The sequence below is a fragment of the Vanessa atalanta genome, chromosome 26 (assembly GCF_905147765.1).
Source record: "Vanessa atalanta chromosome 26, ilVanAtal1.2, whole genome shotgun sequence".
Lineage (NCBI taxonomy): Eukaryota > Metazoa > Arthropoda > Insecta > Lepidoptera > Nymphalidae > Vanessa > Vanessa atalanta.
The window spans coordinates 4,995,090-5,016,612 of NC_061896.1; the positions used below are offsets into that span (position 1 = coordinate 4,995,090).

Genomic DNA, 21,523 nt, shown 5'->3' on the forward strand with positions numbered 1-21,523 from the left:
TAATCGAAGACCGGGAAGTGAGTCAAATTAAGATTCCAAGATTTTCTTACATACATAGTTACAAGTGAAGCTAATATAAGCGTGTTAAAAAAAGAAAAAATATATACGAATAATCTGTACATTTTTCGTGACGAATATTATCGTTAATTAAAGTTTTCATTTACAGGCTATTGAAAACAAAACAACGCAAAATGAAGCTGTGAGTATTTTGGAATTAATTCACAAACACATCAATAGTATTTAGCTGCTGTTGGTTGACTTCCACAAAGCCCTATCACTAAATGTCGAATTATATCTATTAAAATTAATTTTATCGATTATGGATTCGCGAAAATCAAAATTACTCTAGTTACTTTATTCAAGTAACCTTTTACAAGCACTTTTGAATCGTCATTTAACAAACTATATTAAGTGAAGGTACCATTAGTATGAAATTCAGTTTAGACTTAGTTGTGATCGAAACATGGAAGTAAAATTAAAGTTATAATAAATTAAAATCATGTCGTTTTATAAATAAATGTATGTTAATCAAGAATTGATTGTAGTATAGCAGAGCTATTAGAATCGTATGGAATATGTAAACCTAAGTTTTATTTATATCTCCTTCGATTGGAATAGGCTTTATGTCAATTACCTACAGATTGACATTACTTGACTGTTTTGTCTATACTAATATTATAAAAAGGTAATTTTTATTTTGTTTGTATGTAAGGGTAATCTCTGAAACAATTGATCTAACTATCGAAATTATTTCACTAGTAGAAAGCTATATTACTACTGGGTGCTAGAGGATATAAACTATATCAATATCATAACATTTACTATGTTAAAAATTTGCTTCTACTAACTAGACTAAGCACTCTGTGACATTTTTGAATAATATACAAAATGAAAATATGATTTAAATTTGGAATGTAACCAAATAGTATAATTGTTTTATTCTATTTGCAAAGCTGAATACGAACGAATTTAAATTCTGATCCATGCATTGTCCGCCTCGAAATATATACTCATTAAAATGACCATAGAATTTCAAATTTAGCCGAAACGCTGATTTACAAAGGCGTCAACTGTGTGACGGTCAAAGTGATTTATCTAGAAATTTCGAAACAATGAACTTAAATAGAAACAATGAACCGCTATTGCATATTCGCCGTGATCAAAGGAAAATCGAAACTTTGACAAAATATGCATTAAACGAAATGCTGAATTGTTCCTATCAGCTTGCAGTGTTTAATGATAAGGAAGGCAAAAGCCCTTTAAGCGATTTCACGGTTAGAACACGTGAAACTAAGCCGATGATTGTGGGTTCAAACCCGGATAAGCACAACTGAATTTTCATGTGCTTAATTCATCTCGTGCTTGGTGGTTAAAACTGCAGTAAGTAATGCATATGTCCGACGATATACTCGTACTACATGTCTGTCCAACACACTGAAGTAATCCAGTGGAATGAACTTCAAAACCTCTATTATTAAGAGGAACGCAAGCCTTAGCCCAGCAGTGCAACATATTTTCGCTCTAAGTATATATCTCGTTAAATTTCAGGATGATGATATTACTTCCTTACGTAATTTGGAATTTGAGGTATCGGAATATTTGATTAGAAGTGACAGCACCGCTTACCATGAACTCTATCCCGGTGTTGAGATGCTAGACTATGATTTTGTCGCAGAGAGGCAAAATCTTTATGCCACAAAGTAAATCAACATATTTCCATTATAAATCTAGTTTATTTGTCTATCTCTTATTCAGTAAACAATTTAATCATTTTAGCCAATCAGAGACTAGAATAAAAAATATTATTCAATGACAATTTCGTTATCGAGTAAGTTAACTTTTTAGCCATTATTGTTCTTTTAAAAGCAATGCAAGCAACTAAGTACTTAATTACACGTGACTCGAAATTGCTGAAAATATACTAAACGTGGTCTTAAAAATTATATCAACATCTTTGAGCATGTCAATGTCGTGATGAGAGAAACACATCTATCTCCCTGATACTATACTAATATAATAAATTTAGTCAAACCATTAATTGAGAACGGTAGAATAAATTATAGTATACCGTCAGATTTAGATGTACAGGTTCGAACAAAAATTTTTGGCAAGCGTGAATCCGCAGCAGACCTATGAACCGGAGCAGCAAAATAAAAAGTAAAATATAAAAGATTTCCCTTATAAATATATGTGATCATTTTCAGTAATTCTTAGAAAAATGGCAATACCTGCCCATAATTTGTTAAAATTACATATAACTTGCTTTTAGCCTCGTCGAATCAACCGCCCATTTAGTAAAAGGCTGTATCGGTGCTGGCATATTAGGGATACATGAGGCTTATATGTACGGTGGGATTTGGACATCACTGGCAGTCACCGCCATCTTTGGATTTCTTATTTCATATTGTATGTTAGTAAGTAAATTCAGAATTTTGAGACAAAGTTTCATGATAAAATCGTTTCATGGCGAAAGACTTTCCCAGTATGCAGTTGTTATGGATCAAAATTGTCTTAATATTTTCAGATGTTGGTGAAATCAGCCCAAAAAATGTACCTGAGATTACGTGTACCAAGACTCTCCTATCCTGACTTAGCAGAAGTGGCTCTTGCCACGGGTCCTTTAAAGTTGCGACGATTCAGCAAAGCATTCAGGTGACAAATTTTCAAGAAACCTGTTCTTCTTTTATATTAAGTGATCAAGGTCTTCAAATTTAATAGGCGCATGAACTAGCATCACATAGCTAGGTTCATTAACGAATTCTTTTAAAAATTAGTACAATGATAGATATGACAGTTCAGGTACTGTGATTGGCAGCGCTATTGATAGTAGTATAAGGATTGGCTATTAGTCCAGGATCCATGGTCCATTTTTGCACTTGATTACTATCAAACTAATGTTTCGTGAGTAGCTTCATTATGATAAGACGCCTAACAATTTCCTATACAAAAACTCTCGATCGTTGGAGCTAACAGAGGAAGCAGAGATAAAATATGTCGTTTTGATGATTCTCAAAAATTTATTACTAACTGGGTTTTTTTTGTTAAATCTCAAAATAATTATCTAAATTATTTAAGTCATTAAAAATGATTACTATCCAGGAGTTTTTTTTAGTTAATATTTATATAATTTAATAGTCACAATGTCGTAATTACGTGGCACGTTATCGAAGTGCTCCAATTGAATACATATTTAAATTCACGTAATTAAAAATCTATTTATTTTCTGTATATTGCTAGTACAGCTAAATCACTATGTGTGCGTATGCGTGCGCAGAGCATTGCTTACTGCGTATTAGGTATCCCGCGTTAGTGTGAACTATAAACGTGCAAACATTTTTTCAGCTGATTACGTATTTTATTTTACTAACACCAAAATATTAAAAGCTCCAGAAATGTTTACAAGTTAGCTTCGATTTTTGCTGAAATTTTGAGTTGTAGACATTTCTATACATGATGTTTCCGTGACTTCTTCTCAAGGCCGAGCTGATTCTTTAAGTACAAATAATATATTTATTCACAGAGTTAAGATAGGCAGGATAACATAATATACGATGTGATCTCGAACGCCAATAATTTTTATTTTTTTATTTTATAGTACTGGTAAGGTGATCACCACCACCCAAAGACGTTGGTGCAGTAATAAATATTAACCATTACTTACACACGCCAATACGCTACCAGACTTAAAAACTATAATGTTACGTCCTTGGAACCTTTAGTTACACTGGCTCACTTGACCTTCAAATCGGAATACAACAATACTAAGTATTGTTGCTTGGCTGTAGACTATATGATGAATGGGTCGTACCAATCCACACTGGCTTTTGGTTTTGGGTCACAATTTTTGGTTATAATTATTATTGCTATACCAATATTGTCTTGTTTAAAAGTGTAGATAAATGCTAAATGCTATATTCCGCCTGCAGATGCCTCATCTAGTCAATAGCCCAAATAACTATCTGTATAATCTATTTTTGTAGACTCAGAAGCTATATGACTATTAATATTCATAATATTATCGGGTATAATTATTAAATGTCAGCGCCGAGTGGTTTTCAATTAAGTAAAATATTTATCAGTTGGCGCCGAAAACGGTAGGCTCTCCGTAAACACGTCGAGTGTTCCTCGGTAAATAATATAATATAAAAGTGATTAATTTATAAGGCATAATTATAGGTTACCGTAGTTTAAATTTTTTAATTTTTTTTTTGTTTCAGATATCTCGTGGACTTTTTTTTATTTTTGGAATTCAATGGAACATGCTGTATTTTCGATATAATCATGGCGAGGACATTAAAAGGGGTTCATATTTATAATTATTATTTTTATTGAAGTATGATTGTATTATGATTATTATTATAGGATCATTCTCAACAAAATAGCATGCTATTATATTTTTTACATTTTATTGACTGCCTTGCTTGTCTTTTGGCTTGATATAAGGATGCAGATCCCGAGGTCCTGGATTCAAATTCCAGATCGGATCGATAAAAGTTATTCAGTTAGTTGGGTTTCTCAGTCGCTTTCTTGCCTCGGAAAGCACGTAAGACAGTTGGTCCTGCGTCTTTCTGACCGTGTCGGATTTGCCATCCTATCGTATAATGGGAACACACACATATGCACTTTAATATGTCCTGGTTCAGTTGGCTAGTCTCGCTTAAGATTAGCCGCCGTGACCAAAATCAATCATTATATATTTATTTATTTAATGACAAAAAATAAAAATATAGTGGATTACTATCATCTAATTTTCGTGTTTAATTATAAATTTTAATAATTTTTAAGGTACTGGAAGCGGCATCTAGTATTAAAATTTCAATAAGTATCTATATATTAATAGTGACTCTTCCATTGATAGCGTTGAGCCTGATTCGAAGTTTAAAGTATTTGGCGCCATTTTCCCTCGCAGCTGATCTGATTACGGGTAAAATCGTACAGTATTATTTGAAATTTTGTATTACGTATCATTATAATAATTTATTAATCTTACTAATATTATTATGGATGATGTTTGATCAAGCCAAAACTGCTGAATGGCTCCGAATTAAATTGACACAAATAAATTATAGTCTGGAATAGCACATAGGTTGTTTATTATACAGGAAAAATGTACTTAACACCTGTGACCCCTTCACCCTCATACACGGGGGCGAAACCGCGTGCACAAATTAGTTATAGTTATATTTAACTAAGTCAAGAATAATTTGTGTTGACAATTCGTTTTAGCGCCTCAGTGTAGACGTTAGTGATACTAAGGTACATAATTTTAACGAAACGTAAACCAAACTAATGTAGTTTTACAAAATTACAACAGATGGCGTTACCTTGATGGCCTTATTATAAATTTAATTAATAATATTAGTTTATTTTATTAACTTCTTGCTGCATTCCCTAAACATTTGTTTATAGTTAGTTTGATTGTTTTTATATATATATATATATACATACAGACCAAAACAATATACAAAAAAGGTTTTACTATATCGTATTTATATATATAAGTGCGATTCAAGCGATTTTGACGACCTCCGTGGTCGAGTAGTGTGTACACCGGTTTTCATGGGTACGCCACTCCGAGGTCCCGGGTTCGATTCCCGGCCGAGTCGATGTAGAAAATGTTCATTAGTTTTCTATATTGTCTTGGGTCTGGGTGTTTGTGGTACCGTCGTTACTTCTGATTACCATAACACAAGTGCTTTAGCTACTTACATTGGGATCAGAGTAATGTATGTGATGTTGTCCAATATTTATTATTATTTATAAGCGTAAAATTCAAGTTTTTTTATGATTAAGGTTGGTAGGTCGACGTCAAACGGACTACCTGATGGTAAGTGGGGCACCACTCATAGACATTGGCGCTTTAAAAATGTTAAAAGTGACGTCACCGTACAATTACACGTTGTTATCTTTGTGTATAGAATCTTAGTTACTGAAATTAATAATAAAGTTTATTATAACGTCGGCTTCCAGCATTATGCGTCGCAACAACAATGTACTACAGCATAACACTCGGGTCGGATTTAAGCGATCGTCCCGCGTGGAAGAACGTCCATGGATTCTTTAATATGCTCGGTGTTTGCATGTACAGTATGAATGGCATCGGTGTAGTTCTACCCATTGAAAATAACATGAGACGGCCTCAGTACTTTAATACTGTATTGCAATGTGGTAAGAAATACGGGGATATTTAAATATTTTGGAACGAAGTTCTTCTACGCGTTGCAATAGAGAGATCTGGCAGAAATTGTCACGTAAGGAAAAAGCGTTATGCCTCCCCCATCCAAGTGACTTTTCCTTCTCTCTCTCTCTCTATTTCTATTGTGAAATAGACAAAGAGAGAAGTGTACAGGAGAGCCACACGCATAGTGGTCACGGTCCTCAGTAATAAGGAATCGACTAGGAAGAAATTTCTATTGTATACGGTTTTTTATGATAATATTTGGAAGAATATTTTTCCCTCTCTGGATTCTTTTGTATCTGTCATTTAATGCATGATATACATGTATAGTGTAAGCAACTTCGGTCCAACCGAGTGTTTCCTCTCGTTATGAATTTACGACGTTCAAGTAAATTTAAATTGATTTATCTGTATTATGTAAAAATGTATATTGCTGGGCAAAGTTCTCCTCTCACTTTTGAGGAGTTTGGAGCTTATTCCAACACGCTGCTACAATACGGGTTAGTGGAACTTTAGCACTTACTTTGGAACTTAGCAGATTCTCATCCGCCACTTGCAAGTTTCCTTACGATATTTTTCTTCACAACCAAGCACGAGGTAAATGATATATACAAATTAAGCACATGAATTGAGTGATGGTAGCTCGGGTTTGAACGCAGAATTATCGGCTAAGATTCTGCATTTAAACCCGACAAGTCTTGTAACCACTGGGCCATCACCGCTCTTGTATTATGTAATAAACTGTTATAAAATTATTCTATATGTGCCACTGAATTCTTAACGAGTGGAAAGATTCTGATAGTTTGGATAGTTTGGAATAAACCCTAAGAAACAAAAAAATAAACATAAACTGGCGTTTGGGTTACTCCCAAAACGTGCTAACTATGGGATATTAGATTACACTCGTGCATGTATTCACACGGACTGCATAACCTTGAAATAAAACCCTCAATTCTAAATATTGCTTTTATTGCTTCGTCACAGAATAACTGAGATACCCAAAGTTGATACAGGTAAGGGCACTACCCAGCCATTATAGATTTTCCTTTAAAAGAATGCAGTACTTTTTTCTTAACAGACGATCCAAAATTTAAAGATATAATGCCGTCAGTAATGAGAGTTCATTTTTATTTATATTCATGTAAAAACATTTTAGGTATGCCCATCGTAATAACTTTCGTTATGATAATAGGATTCTTTGGTTATTGGGCTTGGGGGGAAAATTGCCGTTCCCCATTTACGATACATATGCCTTCGTATTTGTAAGTATTTTAATATTAATATTGTAGCTAATTAAATTTTTAAAACACCTTCGGTGGTCTGGCCGAGGTTATTGCTGCAGCTCCCGAAGTCCTAGTTTCAAATCCTGGTTTCGGTTCATATTTAAGTTTTCTGAAGAAATTTGCATTAAGGTCTAGAAAATTGAGAGTTATATATGTTTACACTTAAATGCCTCAGGTAATATAGGTATAAAGCTGCAAGTTGGAATGCCTTTCCATCGATTTATGAGAGTTGCACATAATTGTGTGCTTTAGCTGGTTACCGTTAAGAATCTCCACCATGACTGGAATCGGACAGGAGAAAAATTATTTATTTGATTTTGAAAAAATAAATTCGCCTGTGGGAAAAACAATATATCTTTAAAATTATCTAAATATACAATATCACGTGTAAATTTAAAAGTAATTTGCGTTAAAATTATCAAAGGTACTTTCTAGATCTCTTTCTTCCTGTCGTATTGTTGTATGATGCTTGATTATAGCCTGAGTCTTAATATTAAATAATATCAACTGCATGTCCCACGTCATTTTCTCAAATATTCACATATCATGTTTCAAGATTGCTAAGTTTAAATGGTATTGCTTTTACGCGTTAGCGTTTTTAGGGTTTCGTACATCTAAAGTAAAAAAGAAACCCTTATAAGATGACTTCGGCGTAAGTTTGTCGTGTCTTGTCTGTCTAGCCGTCGAAACCCTTTTTCTCAGATCTGCGGTTCGATGAAACTTTAAGAATGTCAAATTTCTAAGTCTACGGAATCAAAAGATATGGCCGTTCACGTCTCATTTTCCAAGAATTCGCAAAGGGATTAAACCTATAGAGCACATCCCGTTAACCTAGAATCATGAAATTTGGCAATAAACAATATCTTGTAGTACAAGTGTCTGTTTGTCTATCTATGGTACGGAACCCTCATGGTGCGAATCTTGTATATGGCACAAAGTCTTGGCGTTATTACAAATTTTATTTACAGATCTCTTCTCATAATGCAAGGGTTACTAACGATAACCCTTGGGGTAACGTTTGCTGTACACTTCTGGGTCCCCTTTCGAATTATTTGGCATTACGTTGGAAGAAAACATGACACGTAAGTAACTATAGTCCCATAGTCATTAGAACTTGGATTTCGAAGAACATAGGGGTTGCCTAGTCTCTATGAGTTCTAGATTTCTGGAGGCACTGGAGCAGTATTGCTATTTGAGGGTAGGCTACTCAAACGGACTATTACTAAGACTACCACCAAGTTATATTAGTTTCTGATGTTACAGTTTTGTGAAGTTATTTGGATCTTTGTTCTATTTAAAAGGATTTTTTTATCAATGAATTTGAACGTAAAATTTTACAGACGTCGTGGATTATGGGAGCGTCTGTATCGAGCTCTACATGTGATGGTGATCGCGTGTTTGTCGATCGCTCTGCCTAATATAGTTACATGGATGAGTTTCGTAAGTGTAATATAATACTAAGAGTGAAAACCACGCTCGCATTTAAAAATCAAATCAGATATTGGCTAAACTTAATCAATGATAAAAAAATATGTAAAAAAAAGATTGACTTTTTAAGATCAAATTTTAACGTTATTTTCAAATTTAATATAAATGAATTATATGCAAAAACCTTCTGCGTCAATTTAGGTACATAATGGTCAAACCGCATCAAAATCCAAAATGTAATCTTAAAATTATTATTGAATAAAACTGATATCTAAGCCAAGTGACTTTAGTTAGGAAATGCTAAAGACAAAAATATAATTATTGCTGTTACATAACAGAAAGTTTTATATACATATTTTTGTAAGAAGCAGCTTCGCTTGCGTTTTAGGCGTTGGTCGTAGTGTGAGCCATAATAGTGTCGTACCCTATGTCCTTCTTTGGAGTCAGAGCTTGTTTTGTAGCAAATTACATCAAGTTTGGTTCAATTGTGTCGTGAAAGAGCAACAGACAGACATATACTTTCACATTTATAATATTAGTACAGACGTGTTTATTATTATTTAAATTTTATTATTAGAAAAGACTGGAGAGAAGAGATTACTGTTTATCTGCTTTCTTACAATAATTTTTTATGGCCTTTGCAGGCGGTCAGCCACTTGATTGTAAGTGGAGTATTCTTACCATGGTTACCTAGATGTTATATCTCATGTATCTGTTGTTACACTGGCTCACACGCCATTGAAACCGGAAAACAATAATACTAGGTATTGCTGCTTGGCGGTAGAATATATGAAATGTGTATGACCACCAACCCGCAGCGTTGTGGAATATGCTCCAAACCTTCTCCTCAAAGCGAGAGTACACTTGTGCTAAGGCCTCCAGTAGGAAATTTACAGGCTGCTCATTAGCAACCTCCTACCTAAACGGGCTTGCACAAAGCCTTACCACTAACTAAATTATCAAGTAAAATTATTTCAATTGTACCCGTCTACGTTTCAGCTTGGAAACTTCTTCACGGCGGTCATGGTATTTATATTCCCAGCTCTAATAGAGATACTAATCACATGTAAAGAACCCATAAATCATCGATTAAGGTAACCAGAGTTTAAAACTAACTTACGTTTAATTATTGCTATGAACACCTTACCTTAATTCTTATGTCAGAAATATTACATGGCAATACCTCTAACAACTGTATATTTCTTAAATATGTATATTTTATTTATTTAAACATTGTGTCTCTTTCTATCATCACTGATTTGATATTTGAAAGAATAAGACGCAGAATTGTTTGACTAATCACCCCAAAAACAACATTTATAAGTAGAGCTGTAAATTATTTCGCTAAATCTGTTAGAGTATAAAGACTTAACCTCGAACAATAATTTATTTTAATAAAATAAACTCATTAAATTTTGTTTTTTTTGCTGTCCCTACACTTAGTCGTCTCACGCACACTAGGACATCTTCCTAGCACGAGCGTTATTAAGTCATACTAACGAAAGACGATAATAATTTAAAGATTCGCGCGCCTTCGATTTTGAATAAATCTTTTGTATTTTCTACTCCTTAATAAATAAAATCATTTTAGCATATATAATGTTTCGATAAATATTGCAATCTCGCTTTAATGCACTTTGTTATAGGGTTCATAATTAAAAAATTGTACTTCAACTTACACCTTAATACGTTAATAATTGTCACTATTCACATTACATCTTAAAATAAATGCTAATGATAGCTTGATTGAAATTGTTACAGCGCCATCTAGTATTAATTTTATAAAAATAGCCAACTTAACAATTTACACTAAACAACATTCCATTAGACAATACTATTGGTTGCTTTCATTAAATATTTTATTACAATATATCTAGTTGTCACCTGCGGCTTTGCTCGAGTTTAAGGGGTTGGCCGTTAGGTTAGTCATTAAAAGTAACCTATGGAGTTCAAGTGCCATACCTAATTTCATCAAATTCGGTTCAGTGGTTTGAGCGTGAAAGAGCAATACACAGATAGAGTTACTTTTGTATATATAGCGTCCTGTGCCGGCTTTACAAGGGTGCAAGCTGATACTAAATATACTACAGAATGTCTTACAACCTTCACAGTTTTTCAGACAATACCCAATACAAACCGCTACGTCCCTGCGTTTTAAATCTGTAATATCTTCGAAAATATTCATTTAAATTACATGATTTAAAAGGCCATATTGATCTCTATTAAATGCACAATGTATTTAAGGTACTTAATTGGATAAGGATTAATGCTGTATTGCTTAAAATCGCTTCGAAAATAAGCCATTGTTACTAGTAAAGAATGGCTTATTTTCGACAGCGGTAAGCGACTTTGTTATATACTATGTAATAATGATGTATATATTTAAAATTATGTTTCTATTTTTGGTATTTTTTTTTATTTTCTTTTTTGCTCTAATTTATTTTTGTTTTCGCAGGTTGTTGAAGAACATAAGCCTTATGGTTTTGGGGGGCATTTTATCTGGAGGCGGTTGGGTTTTGTTCACATAAATAATGTGATAAATATATTTTTTTAATAAATTACATCGTAAACAAAATTGTCATTATTTTATTATATCTAAATATTTTTTGATAGAAGACGAAATTGCATGTAAAATTCTGACGCCACAGAGTTCTCTGGTCTTCTGCATAAAATATGAACTGAAGAAAATAACATAAGGTGGGAAGGAAAACATCGTAATCCTTCCATGAAGAGTTTCGTCTGAGACATGTCTGAAACTCTACTACATGTACCTTCTCCTCAGGGCAGTTCCTCAGCGGGACCATTTCATATTTGGGCATAAAATAAGTGAATCAGAATATTTTGTTGATTTTGAAATAAGTCGTAAAGCCTATAACATTTTTTCTTTGCTTTTTATGAAAATCACATAATCATATCAACATAATCGCTGTGTCTATTTTTGTAAAAATAAAAACAAAACTTGTAAATGAATGTAGGGAATACTCATCAGTTAGTAAAGTAGAGCGGTATAGTAAGACACAACTTAGATGTAGCATCAGCAAAATTCGTAAAACTGATCACATCCAAATTAAGTGACTTCGAAATCATCAATCTTTATTTATTTGTTATGCGAAAATGATCTTTAAGCAAACGTAATAATTTCTAATATCATATAACCTAATACATTCGCCAAATTGACGATTGATGGTTTTTTTTTAATTTTCGATGTTACATTTAAATTTTGTCGTACTATAACGTAATATACAAAATCGAATAATAAATTGTTACACTGAAGTTTAGGGACCGCACACACACACACACACACACACACAGATTAGAGAAGGCCTATACTCAACTCAAGACTTACGAGTAGTTCCTTTTATAGTACCAGAACACGTGAATCGTAATGGATTACGAATTCAAACTGTTCCAAGTTCAATCTCATGCTCGGGGATGAAGACAAACATCGCGATTTTTCTATCGGATGAAAATCTACCCCGTTTGGTCTGAAACAATCTCTAGGCCTTCGTCAATCAGGAGGGCGTTGCTCAGTAATGGGACATAAGATGCCGATGCTTTATTAGAGAAAATCCTACGTTAGTGTAACAATGCTTTATCTAAAGTGACTCTCATGAACATTTATCGAACTCGGAAAATACTTAAGCTTTGCACTCATGCCACTTTTAAATTGTTTTCTGTGTAGCATAATAACAACTAATAAACAATACCAATTTTTTTTTTATTATATCGGTATGCGGACGAGCAAATAGGTCACCTGATTATAGATAGATGATCGGTCCATAGACAATGGCGCTGTAAGAAATATTAACCATTCCTTACATCATCAATGCGCCACCAACCTCGGGAACTAAGATGTTATGTTCCTTGTGCCTGTAGTTACACTGGCTCACTCACCCTTCAAACCGGAACACAACAGTACTGAGTACTGCTTTTTACGGTAGAATATCTGATGAGTAGTTGATAGCTACTCAGACGAGCTTGCACAAAGTCCTGTCACCAAGAGTTTCTGATAATCATTTCATTTCTCAATATCTAATTATTCTCAAACATTTTTAATACATAATAAATAGCGAGAACAAATTCGTTCCAATAAAGAGCCCAGCGAACACCTCGTTTTTAAATTTGAACTATCTAGGCTGACTGGCAGAAATATGATGATAAGTCAGCACAACTCATAGACTGTAAAAAATACAAATTAAGTTAAATCTCTAATACGCCACGAATCGAGGAAACCATCCGATATATCATTCGGAATGAAACGCGGAATGAAGTCAATTGAAGCCAGTAAGTACAGTTAGTAACGCTCTTGTTGCGTTATATTGATTTATAGTTCACTTTGACAAAATGCTGAGAGATGACTTTATAAGAGATGACTGATGGTTTGAATGAGACAGAGATATCATGTTATTTGATAAAAGAGGACCGGTTTGTGAACTTCAGTACCTTAAATAATCATGACAATTTTCTCATCTGTCTGTCAAACGGTTTTTTTATTATTCTTTAAATAGGTCTTTTTATTTTGTGTAAAAATTTAAAAAACCATTATTTATTTTTTTAAATGTTTAAAATAATTGTGGAAATTCAACCAATGACCGTACTTTTTTTTTTAATGATATGAGTTGGCGGACGAACAAATGGGACACCTGATGGTAAGTGGTCACCATCGCCCATGCACAATGGCGCTGTAAGAAATATTAACCATTCCTTACATCGTCAATGTACCACCAACCTTGGGAACTGAGATGTTATTTCTCTTGTGCCTGTAGTTACACTAGCTCACTCAAACCGAAACACAACAATATTTAGTACTGCTGTTTTGCGGTAGAATATCTAATGGATGGTTCTATCCAGATGGGTTTGCACAAAGCCTTACTACCAAGAAAATATAATAAAAGCATTTATACAGGATGTTTTTTGCCATCATTTAGTTAAATACCCAAATGAAATATATTAGACGTCACGGTAGCATCGAAAGTGATCCTGTGACGCTCGCTAAAGAAATGAAGAGAGTACCACGGATTGTTTAGAGGGTATTCCGATGGCACCAGTGTACCACATACCCATACATCATGTAGGTGAAACGCGTTAAGCGTTTTTCCAATAATAAAAGTAAAGAACAGATGATCAGAATATTATATTTACAAATTCAACGTAGATACTAATTTTACACTTTAATATTTCACAAGTAACAATTCCGCGCGAACATTGTAACCGTTAAGGAGTGTTGATTGGAAACAATGAATGACACTTGTCAAATTGAGTACCAAAGAGACACTTGTTATATTGATATGCAAAATGTGCCGAGACCTAATTAAAATGAAATATTAGAAGAATACATTTCAAAACACCAATTTGGGATATTAGAATATTAGTTTATTAGTTTCGTCGTTTCGAAATTGTGAAGCGATAATTAGTTTAACAATTAAAAAATGACCTGATATATGACACGTGTATCGAGACCGAGGTCACAGCTTCTAATCCACCCAGGATCATATATATATTTCTTTAACTCAAGGCCTTCAGTTATGATTCGTTTGTCCTACCCATTTGACCTTCAAGGCTGTTGTACTTAGAAGATAAGTGGAATGAACTACCGAAAGCCTATGTCAGTAGACAGCCTGACCATAAATAAAATAAATGGTTGCTGATAGGAAAACATAAAATTTTGATTTAAGACTCGAAAATTGGTCTTAAATTCTCTAAGAATAAAGTCTATTTTAGTTTTATTATTTTCGCTATAAATTTATTTTTTGTCCACACAAGAGTCGTATAAAAAACAAGTAAAATTCTCATCCTGAATTATATCATTTATTCATATATACATCAAATATTATATCAACTAAGCCTAAAACTAACACAAACAATATTTAGCAAACACTCACAATATATTTGTAATTAAATCGACATATATTTTCGAAAATTAAGGTCACGCACCTACAAATTCAAAACGTCATAAGCGCCTAGTTTTTTCACGCAAGTATCATACATAATTGATTCAAAATACAATTTCAATAAAACAAATTTTTGAAAGCCATCAATTCAATTCGTATCTTTTTGATCTGATTGTTTCTCATCGTCTTGAAGTCGACCACAATATGCTTCAGCCACAAAAAATATAATAGACAAAAACCAACCAAAAATCAATAAAACCATACAAGCGTTAAAATTTTCTAAAGTAAGAGGCACATTCTTATGACTGGTTGCTAATTGAAATAAAAGTTTTTTATGTCTCAAATACCTCGCGTGCATTAGTTGACAAAACCCAGCTTCCACTAAAATACTTAGAATACGACTGACCGGTTGGGTCAACACAGAATTTTTCTTAAAGAACATTACTGTTGGACTATTAACAATTTTCTCAGGTAAAATTTGCAAATGTCTGACACCACTATGATCAATTAAATGTTCAACAATTATTTCTTTATTGAACGCTAATACGATATCTGACTTTCCTTCTGAAATTTTATCTAAAACCTCATAAACTTGGTCGAATTCCATAGTTTCCCAGTTATCATAAATATAATTATCATCAGCATAATAATCTCTTAAATTTCCTAGACCACCGTAAGGATATTTACCTTTTAAAACATCTTCGAAACTTGTGAAATATTCTTCGTAATCGTGTTTTTTCAGGGAACCTATTAGAGCTGCTTGGTAAGCATTTCTAATGACAAAGCTAAACCATATCCAACTGTACATAACTAACAGGAACTGTCGATTCGACGGATTTCTTAATATTGGTATTCCTAAAAACAACGCCCAGGAATAGAACAATAAGCTAAACCTTGTAGGTCCAATCTTGAGAATCTTTCGAAGTCTTTGCCATTTACTCAATTTCATTAACGAGTTAATTAAAACTATACTCACAAATGTAAAAAATAATACGATTCTTAAATCGGTTTGCAATGGATTCAAAAGTTTCTGCCAAGCTGGTTTTTGCATAGGCAGTTTTGCAGTCCAAACTATATCCATTGAGTTATATACGAAGGAAATTTGAAAATTTCCGTACTTATCAGCGGTCACAGGAAGCGAACACATCGATGCGTCAACGCGGTCGTTAAAAACGTCACCTAAAGAACCAGTCCAATTACCATTATCATATTGACCCCAATCATTTCCTCCTTGAGGTATCTTAATTTCTAACGTAGCATTTAAAGCACTAGCCACGAGTCTTAAAATATTTCCGTCGCCTCCGGAAGGTTCTAAGGTATCGTTGCTCAAATACATAAACGGTGGTTGTTCGAATGTTGATATAATGAGTGAACATTTGTTGAAATTTTTTAATTTATCTGGAAATACTGTTTTGTAACATTCATCATCAGGACAATTGCCAGAGACATCTACATTATAAGGTTCACTGCTTATACATTTCCCCGGATGAACAATATCATAAGAAAACGATACAAAATCTTCCGAACTTTCTCCTCTCATATATATAACGTTTATAATCTTAATCTTCGCCAGAGTCAAAAATATTTGTTTTTCATTACAATTATCATAATTACTTGCAGAGCATATAAAAATATATTTTCCGCTATTATCATAATTCATTTTATCAAGCCACAGTGCAGTGTCGATAATTTCGATGGAACTTTGACCAAATATCACAAATTGTGGTACAGGTATACGATTACGAGGAACGTTCTTTCCTAGTTTTATTATAACTGACTGCTTATAAATCTTTAAAAACGTTCCCAGTGCCAGTGTATATTGAACTGCATTAAAAATTACCAAAGTGACATAACGCCAATCAAAATTGTAATAAGCAATTTTTGCTGCTACTTCCCCGATCCTCTCTAAAGCGTGAGGTTCTTCTTTTAAAATTAAATTCAAACTATTATTCATTATAAATCACTGCAAAATTGTCCAAGCTGGAATACTTTTGCAAAATAAAGCTACTCAAAGCTACATCTTTATCGTCTTATATACTGGTCACACAAATCAATAACTGATTGCCACATTACGTGTTCAAAAGTAATGGTTATTACATTTTTATCGTGCCTTATTATTTTCCGCTTAACTATCACTTAGAAAATTAATTTCTATACGAGGTGTCTACGTTTTGTTTTTCTTATATAATACTTTTCAAGAATTAATAATACGAACGACGATGTCCAACCACAAAACAAAATTACATAGCAACCTGTAAAATTACTTAATTTGATTGGTTTGTCTACGTCTTCAGGTCTCTCAATATTGTTAGTATCAGTGTTATTCCTGAAGATCACATCGACCCAACCAAATTCGACTAAACGTTCAATAATTCTATTTATTGGTGGCACTAAAGGTGAAAACCTTTTGAAAAATATCACTGACGGGCAATTGATTATTTTTTGGGGTAAGATATGCAACTTTCTACCAGGTTGTTTTAGAAAGACTTTAGCTGTTGCTAGATTCATTCCTAAAACAAATTTCATACCTTCAGTCAAATTTAGCAATATCTTGTGGTACTGATTACTTTCCATATGTTTCCAATTATCGTAAACTAATGAATTATTAATATAATAATCTTTTAAAGCAGCTCCACCACCAAACGGGTATTCGGCTTGAATCGCTTGTTCTATACTCGAAAGTTGTGCCGAATATATATCAGTTTTTAATGAATTTATCAAATGAACTTGATAAAATGTTCTCATCAAAAAGCAGTACCAAATCCACATTAACACCAAATAACACAGTGACATATTTGATGGGAATAGTAAAATCGGCTGACCCATGCATATTTCCCACGACGAAAATAATACTTTATCGGGAATTCGACCAAATTTCATTTTCTTATAAACATATATACAAATATTTGTTTTAAAGATCAAAACAATAATAATCACAAGTGCGAATGAGACTAAAAAAGCTATTTGTGTATCTACTTTGAAAGGTCTTAATAGTTTATAGTAAGGCATCTCCATTTCAGGTGGATGTGTTACCCATACTAACGTCACAGTGTGATAAAAACTTGACATTTGAAAATCCTGGTTTCTCGACTGAGTAATACTTGCAGAGGTCATTGAGAAATTAGCCAAATCATAATATAAGTCGCCAAGGGAGCCGACCCAAGTTCCATTATCGTTCAGGTTTCCCCAACCATTACCATAATGCGGTGTCATTATAACCAGTGTTGCGTTGAGCGCTTCAATCAAAATACGCAACAGATCACCATCTGCGCCCGATGGTACATCATCAGTGATGTTCATGTAAGGCACTTGAATAAACGTCGAAACAACGATCGGACAGCCGTGAAGATTTTTTAATTTAATCGGAAACATATTTCCACAATATTCCCCGTTCTGTAAACAATTCTCCCAATTATCCAATTTCGTTGGAGGAGAATTTTTACAATCCTCTCCAAAATCATAGGTATAACCAATTGCACCACAGTTTGGTTCATGCTTAATAAAAACAACATTTATAACTTTATGATTCCATAACGTTTCAACTGCTTCTGTTTCATCACAGTCATTAAACTCATTTGATTGGCAGATTATCAAAAACTTGCCAATGTAATTGAATTTATGATCTTCTAGCCATTGTATTAAATAAAGGACATCCTTCATCGTTTGTCCAAATAAAACAAATTGTTTTGTTATATCTGAATATCTCGGTTTAAGGTTAACGTTGGCAACGATCGAAGTCTTGTTATATGCTTGGAGAAACGCACTTAACCCGCAAGATGCTGCAGAATTTAGTAGTACCAAAGTAACGTAATGCCATTTAAAATTGTGAAATGCTATTTTAGCAGCACTTTTTGCTAGATTCTCTATTCCGTCACAATCATTTAATTGTATATTCGTTTCTATAAAGCTATTTATCGACATTGCTTTTGTAACGTTCGTGTTAAATAACAGCAATTGAATAATAACCGTGGCTAATGTACCGATATTATCGGTTTTGGAAATCAGGGTTGGGGTGAAAATTGATTACGACAATAGCGGCGATCACTTTGTAAATTGATAAATTTTGATAATGTTCACATTTTCTTTTTTATTTGTTAATACGTAAATAGGTGAAAGATTTAATGGCGTACATTGGGGCAAGACTGAAACTAATTAATAATTTTACATGACGCATCTTAATAAGCTTCCGTAGGACCATTTAATAAAACTAACATAAAAATAACCGCCTAATTCGATCATGAAATGACATTTATCGAGTGAGATACGAAATGAGTTATTAGACAATAGAACTAATGATCTAATTTATTTCATTAAAAATAAAATAATGTAATTCAATCACTGTTACACCAGGCGATTTTTTTATAGTAAGCAAGCTTGCTGCTAGAAATTTATTATTTTTTTTTTTTTAAGGAAATCTCACTAACAGCTCATAATTAAGAAGTAAGCAGTGTTTCCCAAACCTCAAAAAACACTCTCAACCGATACTTCTACGTCTGAACTCTCTTCAGTAGAGTCGGATTAATATTTGGGATAATATGTATATTAAATTTTCACACAATTGTGAAACTGCTGACAATACAAGATTACATTTTTGATTGGTGGTATTGCTTTGTGCAAGCCCGTACAAGGTACCACCCACTCATCTTATATTCGACCGCCAATCAGCTATAACAAGGGTGATTGAGTCTGTATAACTTAAAACACAAGAGAGGTGTCTCAGTTGTCAATGTTGGTGGCGCATTGTCATAAAATAAATAAATATATTACATTATTCACCAAATTTTTAATTACATATCCCATTATCACAAATTTATAATGTTTATGATGAGTATTAATACAGGGTTGATCTGAATGTTACGTCCATTGCATCTTTGAAAAAGATCATACTGGGTAGCAAAAATGATGTCTATGATGCATAAACAAATAACTGTTAAAAAAAGGCGGGAGTTTTTGGCGGCAGACACATTGGATCTGTGATATAGTGTGATTATTTATTGATGGTTATTTGTCTTGTAGATTAATTTTTTTTTTCTTTTGATGTAGATTGATTTTTATTGTAAATTAAAGGTCATTGTCGTAGAGTTTTGCCTATTTGGTTTTTTTTCTTTTAGTAATTCCTACTTCTGGTTCTAAAAATATATATATTTTATTATAGTTTTTTTTATAATATCTTTATTGATAAACATTTATTATTAAGTAGTTTTTAAATTAAGAAGCTTCATTTGGTTCGAATGTTGATTTGTTTTTTTTTTTTATGCATGCTGTTTACACATTGTTGATGAATCAAATAAATAAATAAATTAATAATTTGAGGTTATGTTTTTTTTTTAATTTTAATATGATTATAAGCCGCAACCCTGATACTTATAAGGATTCATTTAAAAATGTAGCGATTATTACAGCAATTGTAATCAAATAGTTCGCTACGAAATTAAAAACAGTTTTTATTATACACAAAGTTATGAAATATGTACGATGTACATGCAAATTGTGTTAATTCTTTTATACTGAATACTTAGAATTATATATCCAAATATATACAATTTAAAACGTCTTTCTAAGTAAAATATGCACAGGTTTTTAAAAATATACTAAATTAGTCAAAAAGAAACAGTTTATATTTATATTGAACCAATTTTTAGTGCATAATATAGAGGAGCTTGTCTCTGATCCTTATAATAACTACAATAGTTTTCCACCTTTCTCAATAAAACATCAGTTGTGCTGTGGAAAGATCTACTTGAATTTAAAATGAGAGTATCCATCTTAATAATTTTAAAAATAATCTGGATAAATGATATTAAAAAATGTATATTTAATTTATGAGAACCGAGATGGCCCAGTGGTTAGAACGCGTGCATCTTAACTGATGAATGCGGGTTTAAACCCAGACGAAGCACCGCTGAATTTTCATATGCTTAATTTGTGTTTATAATTCATCTCGTGCTCGGCGGTGAAGGAAAACATCGTAAGTAAGCGTGTGTCTAATTTCAACGAAATTCTGCCACATGTGTATTCACCAACCCGCATTGGAGCAGCGTGGTGGAATATGCTGCAAACCTTCTTCTCAAAGGGAGAAGAGGCCTTAGCCCAGCAGTAGGAAATTTAGAGGCTGTTAATGTTCCTCAATAAAAAGGCTACCTAATGCTAAATGATTTTTCAAACTTTACTAATAATTAAATAAATTATACATGTATATAATGATGTATGATGAGAAAAAATTATTCAATGTAAAACTACTAACATTATGATACACACAGATTTAAGATAACGAACCGAAATTATGTATATTGTTTTTATCAAGCGTGCATAATAAGTACAGTCGGCAAAAAAATATGTTAACATTTTATTTTTAAGAAATTCCGATACCTGGTTGATTTGTTGTAGATGTCGTCTGTTTACAGTACATGTATCAGAAGCTACATGTCAAAATGTTGTAATCAAATTTGACCCCAAACATCGCGCTTGACTTACACCGCGTCCAATTTTTTTTTTTCAAATCCTATTATATTTAATTAAAAACGAATAAATTACGTATTTCGAATATTTAATTATTTCCACATTAATTCTTATTAGTTAAGTATAAACAAAAATTTTAACAAAAAAACTGACCTCAAATAAAACACTATTCCAAAAAAAAAAAATTTACTAAAAATTCAAAAAAAATATTTGCGTACGTTCTTCTACGACTACGTTATAGTTCTTCTACGACTTAATAATCACGAACTTACTTTTTCTACTCA

General features: G+C 32.8%; 3 protein-coding genes across 3 annotated transcripts; 1 reads left to right on the plus strand and 2 right to left on the minus strand.

The window, feature by feature from the left end:
* Positions 1-1,387: 1,387 nt before the first annotated feature.
* Positions 1,388-11,417, plus strand: LOC125073877 (proton-coupled amino acid transporter-like protein pathetic). The gene is made up of 12 exons (XM_047684960.1): positions 1,388-1,411; positions 1,549-1,700; positions 2,270-2,414; positions 2,525-2,652; positions 4,218-4,302; positions 4,786-4,924; positions 5,971-6,168; positions 7,335-7,440; positions 8,430-8,543; positions 8,802-8,901; positions 9,889-9,983; positions 11,345-11,417. The coding sequence occupies exons 1-12, from the start codon at positions 1,388-1,390 to the stop codon at positions 11,415-11,417; spliced, it is 1,359 nt and encodes a 452-aa protein (XP_047540916.1).
* Positions 11,418-14,928: 3,511 nt separating this feature from the next.
* On the minus strand, positions 14,929-16,734 carry LOC125073879. Its single transcript, XM_047684961.1, has one exon. It carries the CDS (start codon positions 16,732-16,734, stop codon positions 14,929-14,931), a length of 1,806 nt encoding a protein of 601 aa, XP_047540917.1.
* Positions 16,735-16,931: 197 nt separating this feature from the next.
* On the minus strand, positions 16,932-18,701 carry LOC125073880. The gene has a single exon (XM_047684962.1). The coding sequence runs from the start codon at positions 18,699-18,701 to the stop codon at positions 16,932-16,934; it is 1,770 nt and encodes a 589-aa protein (XP_047540918.1).
* Between the last annotated feature and the right edge of the window lie 2,822 nt (positions 18,702-21,523).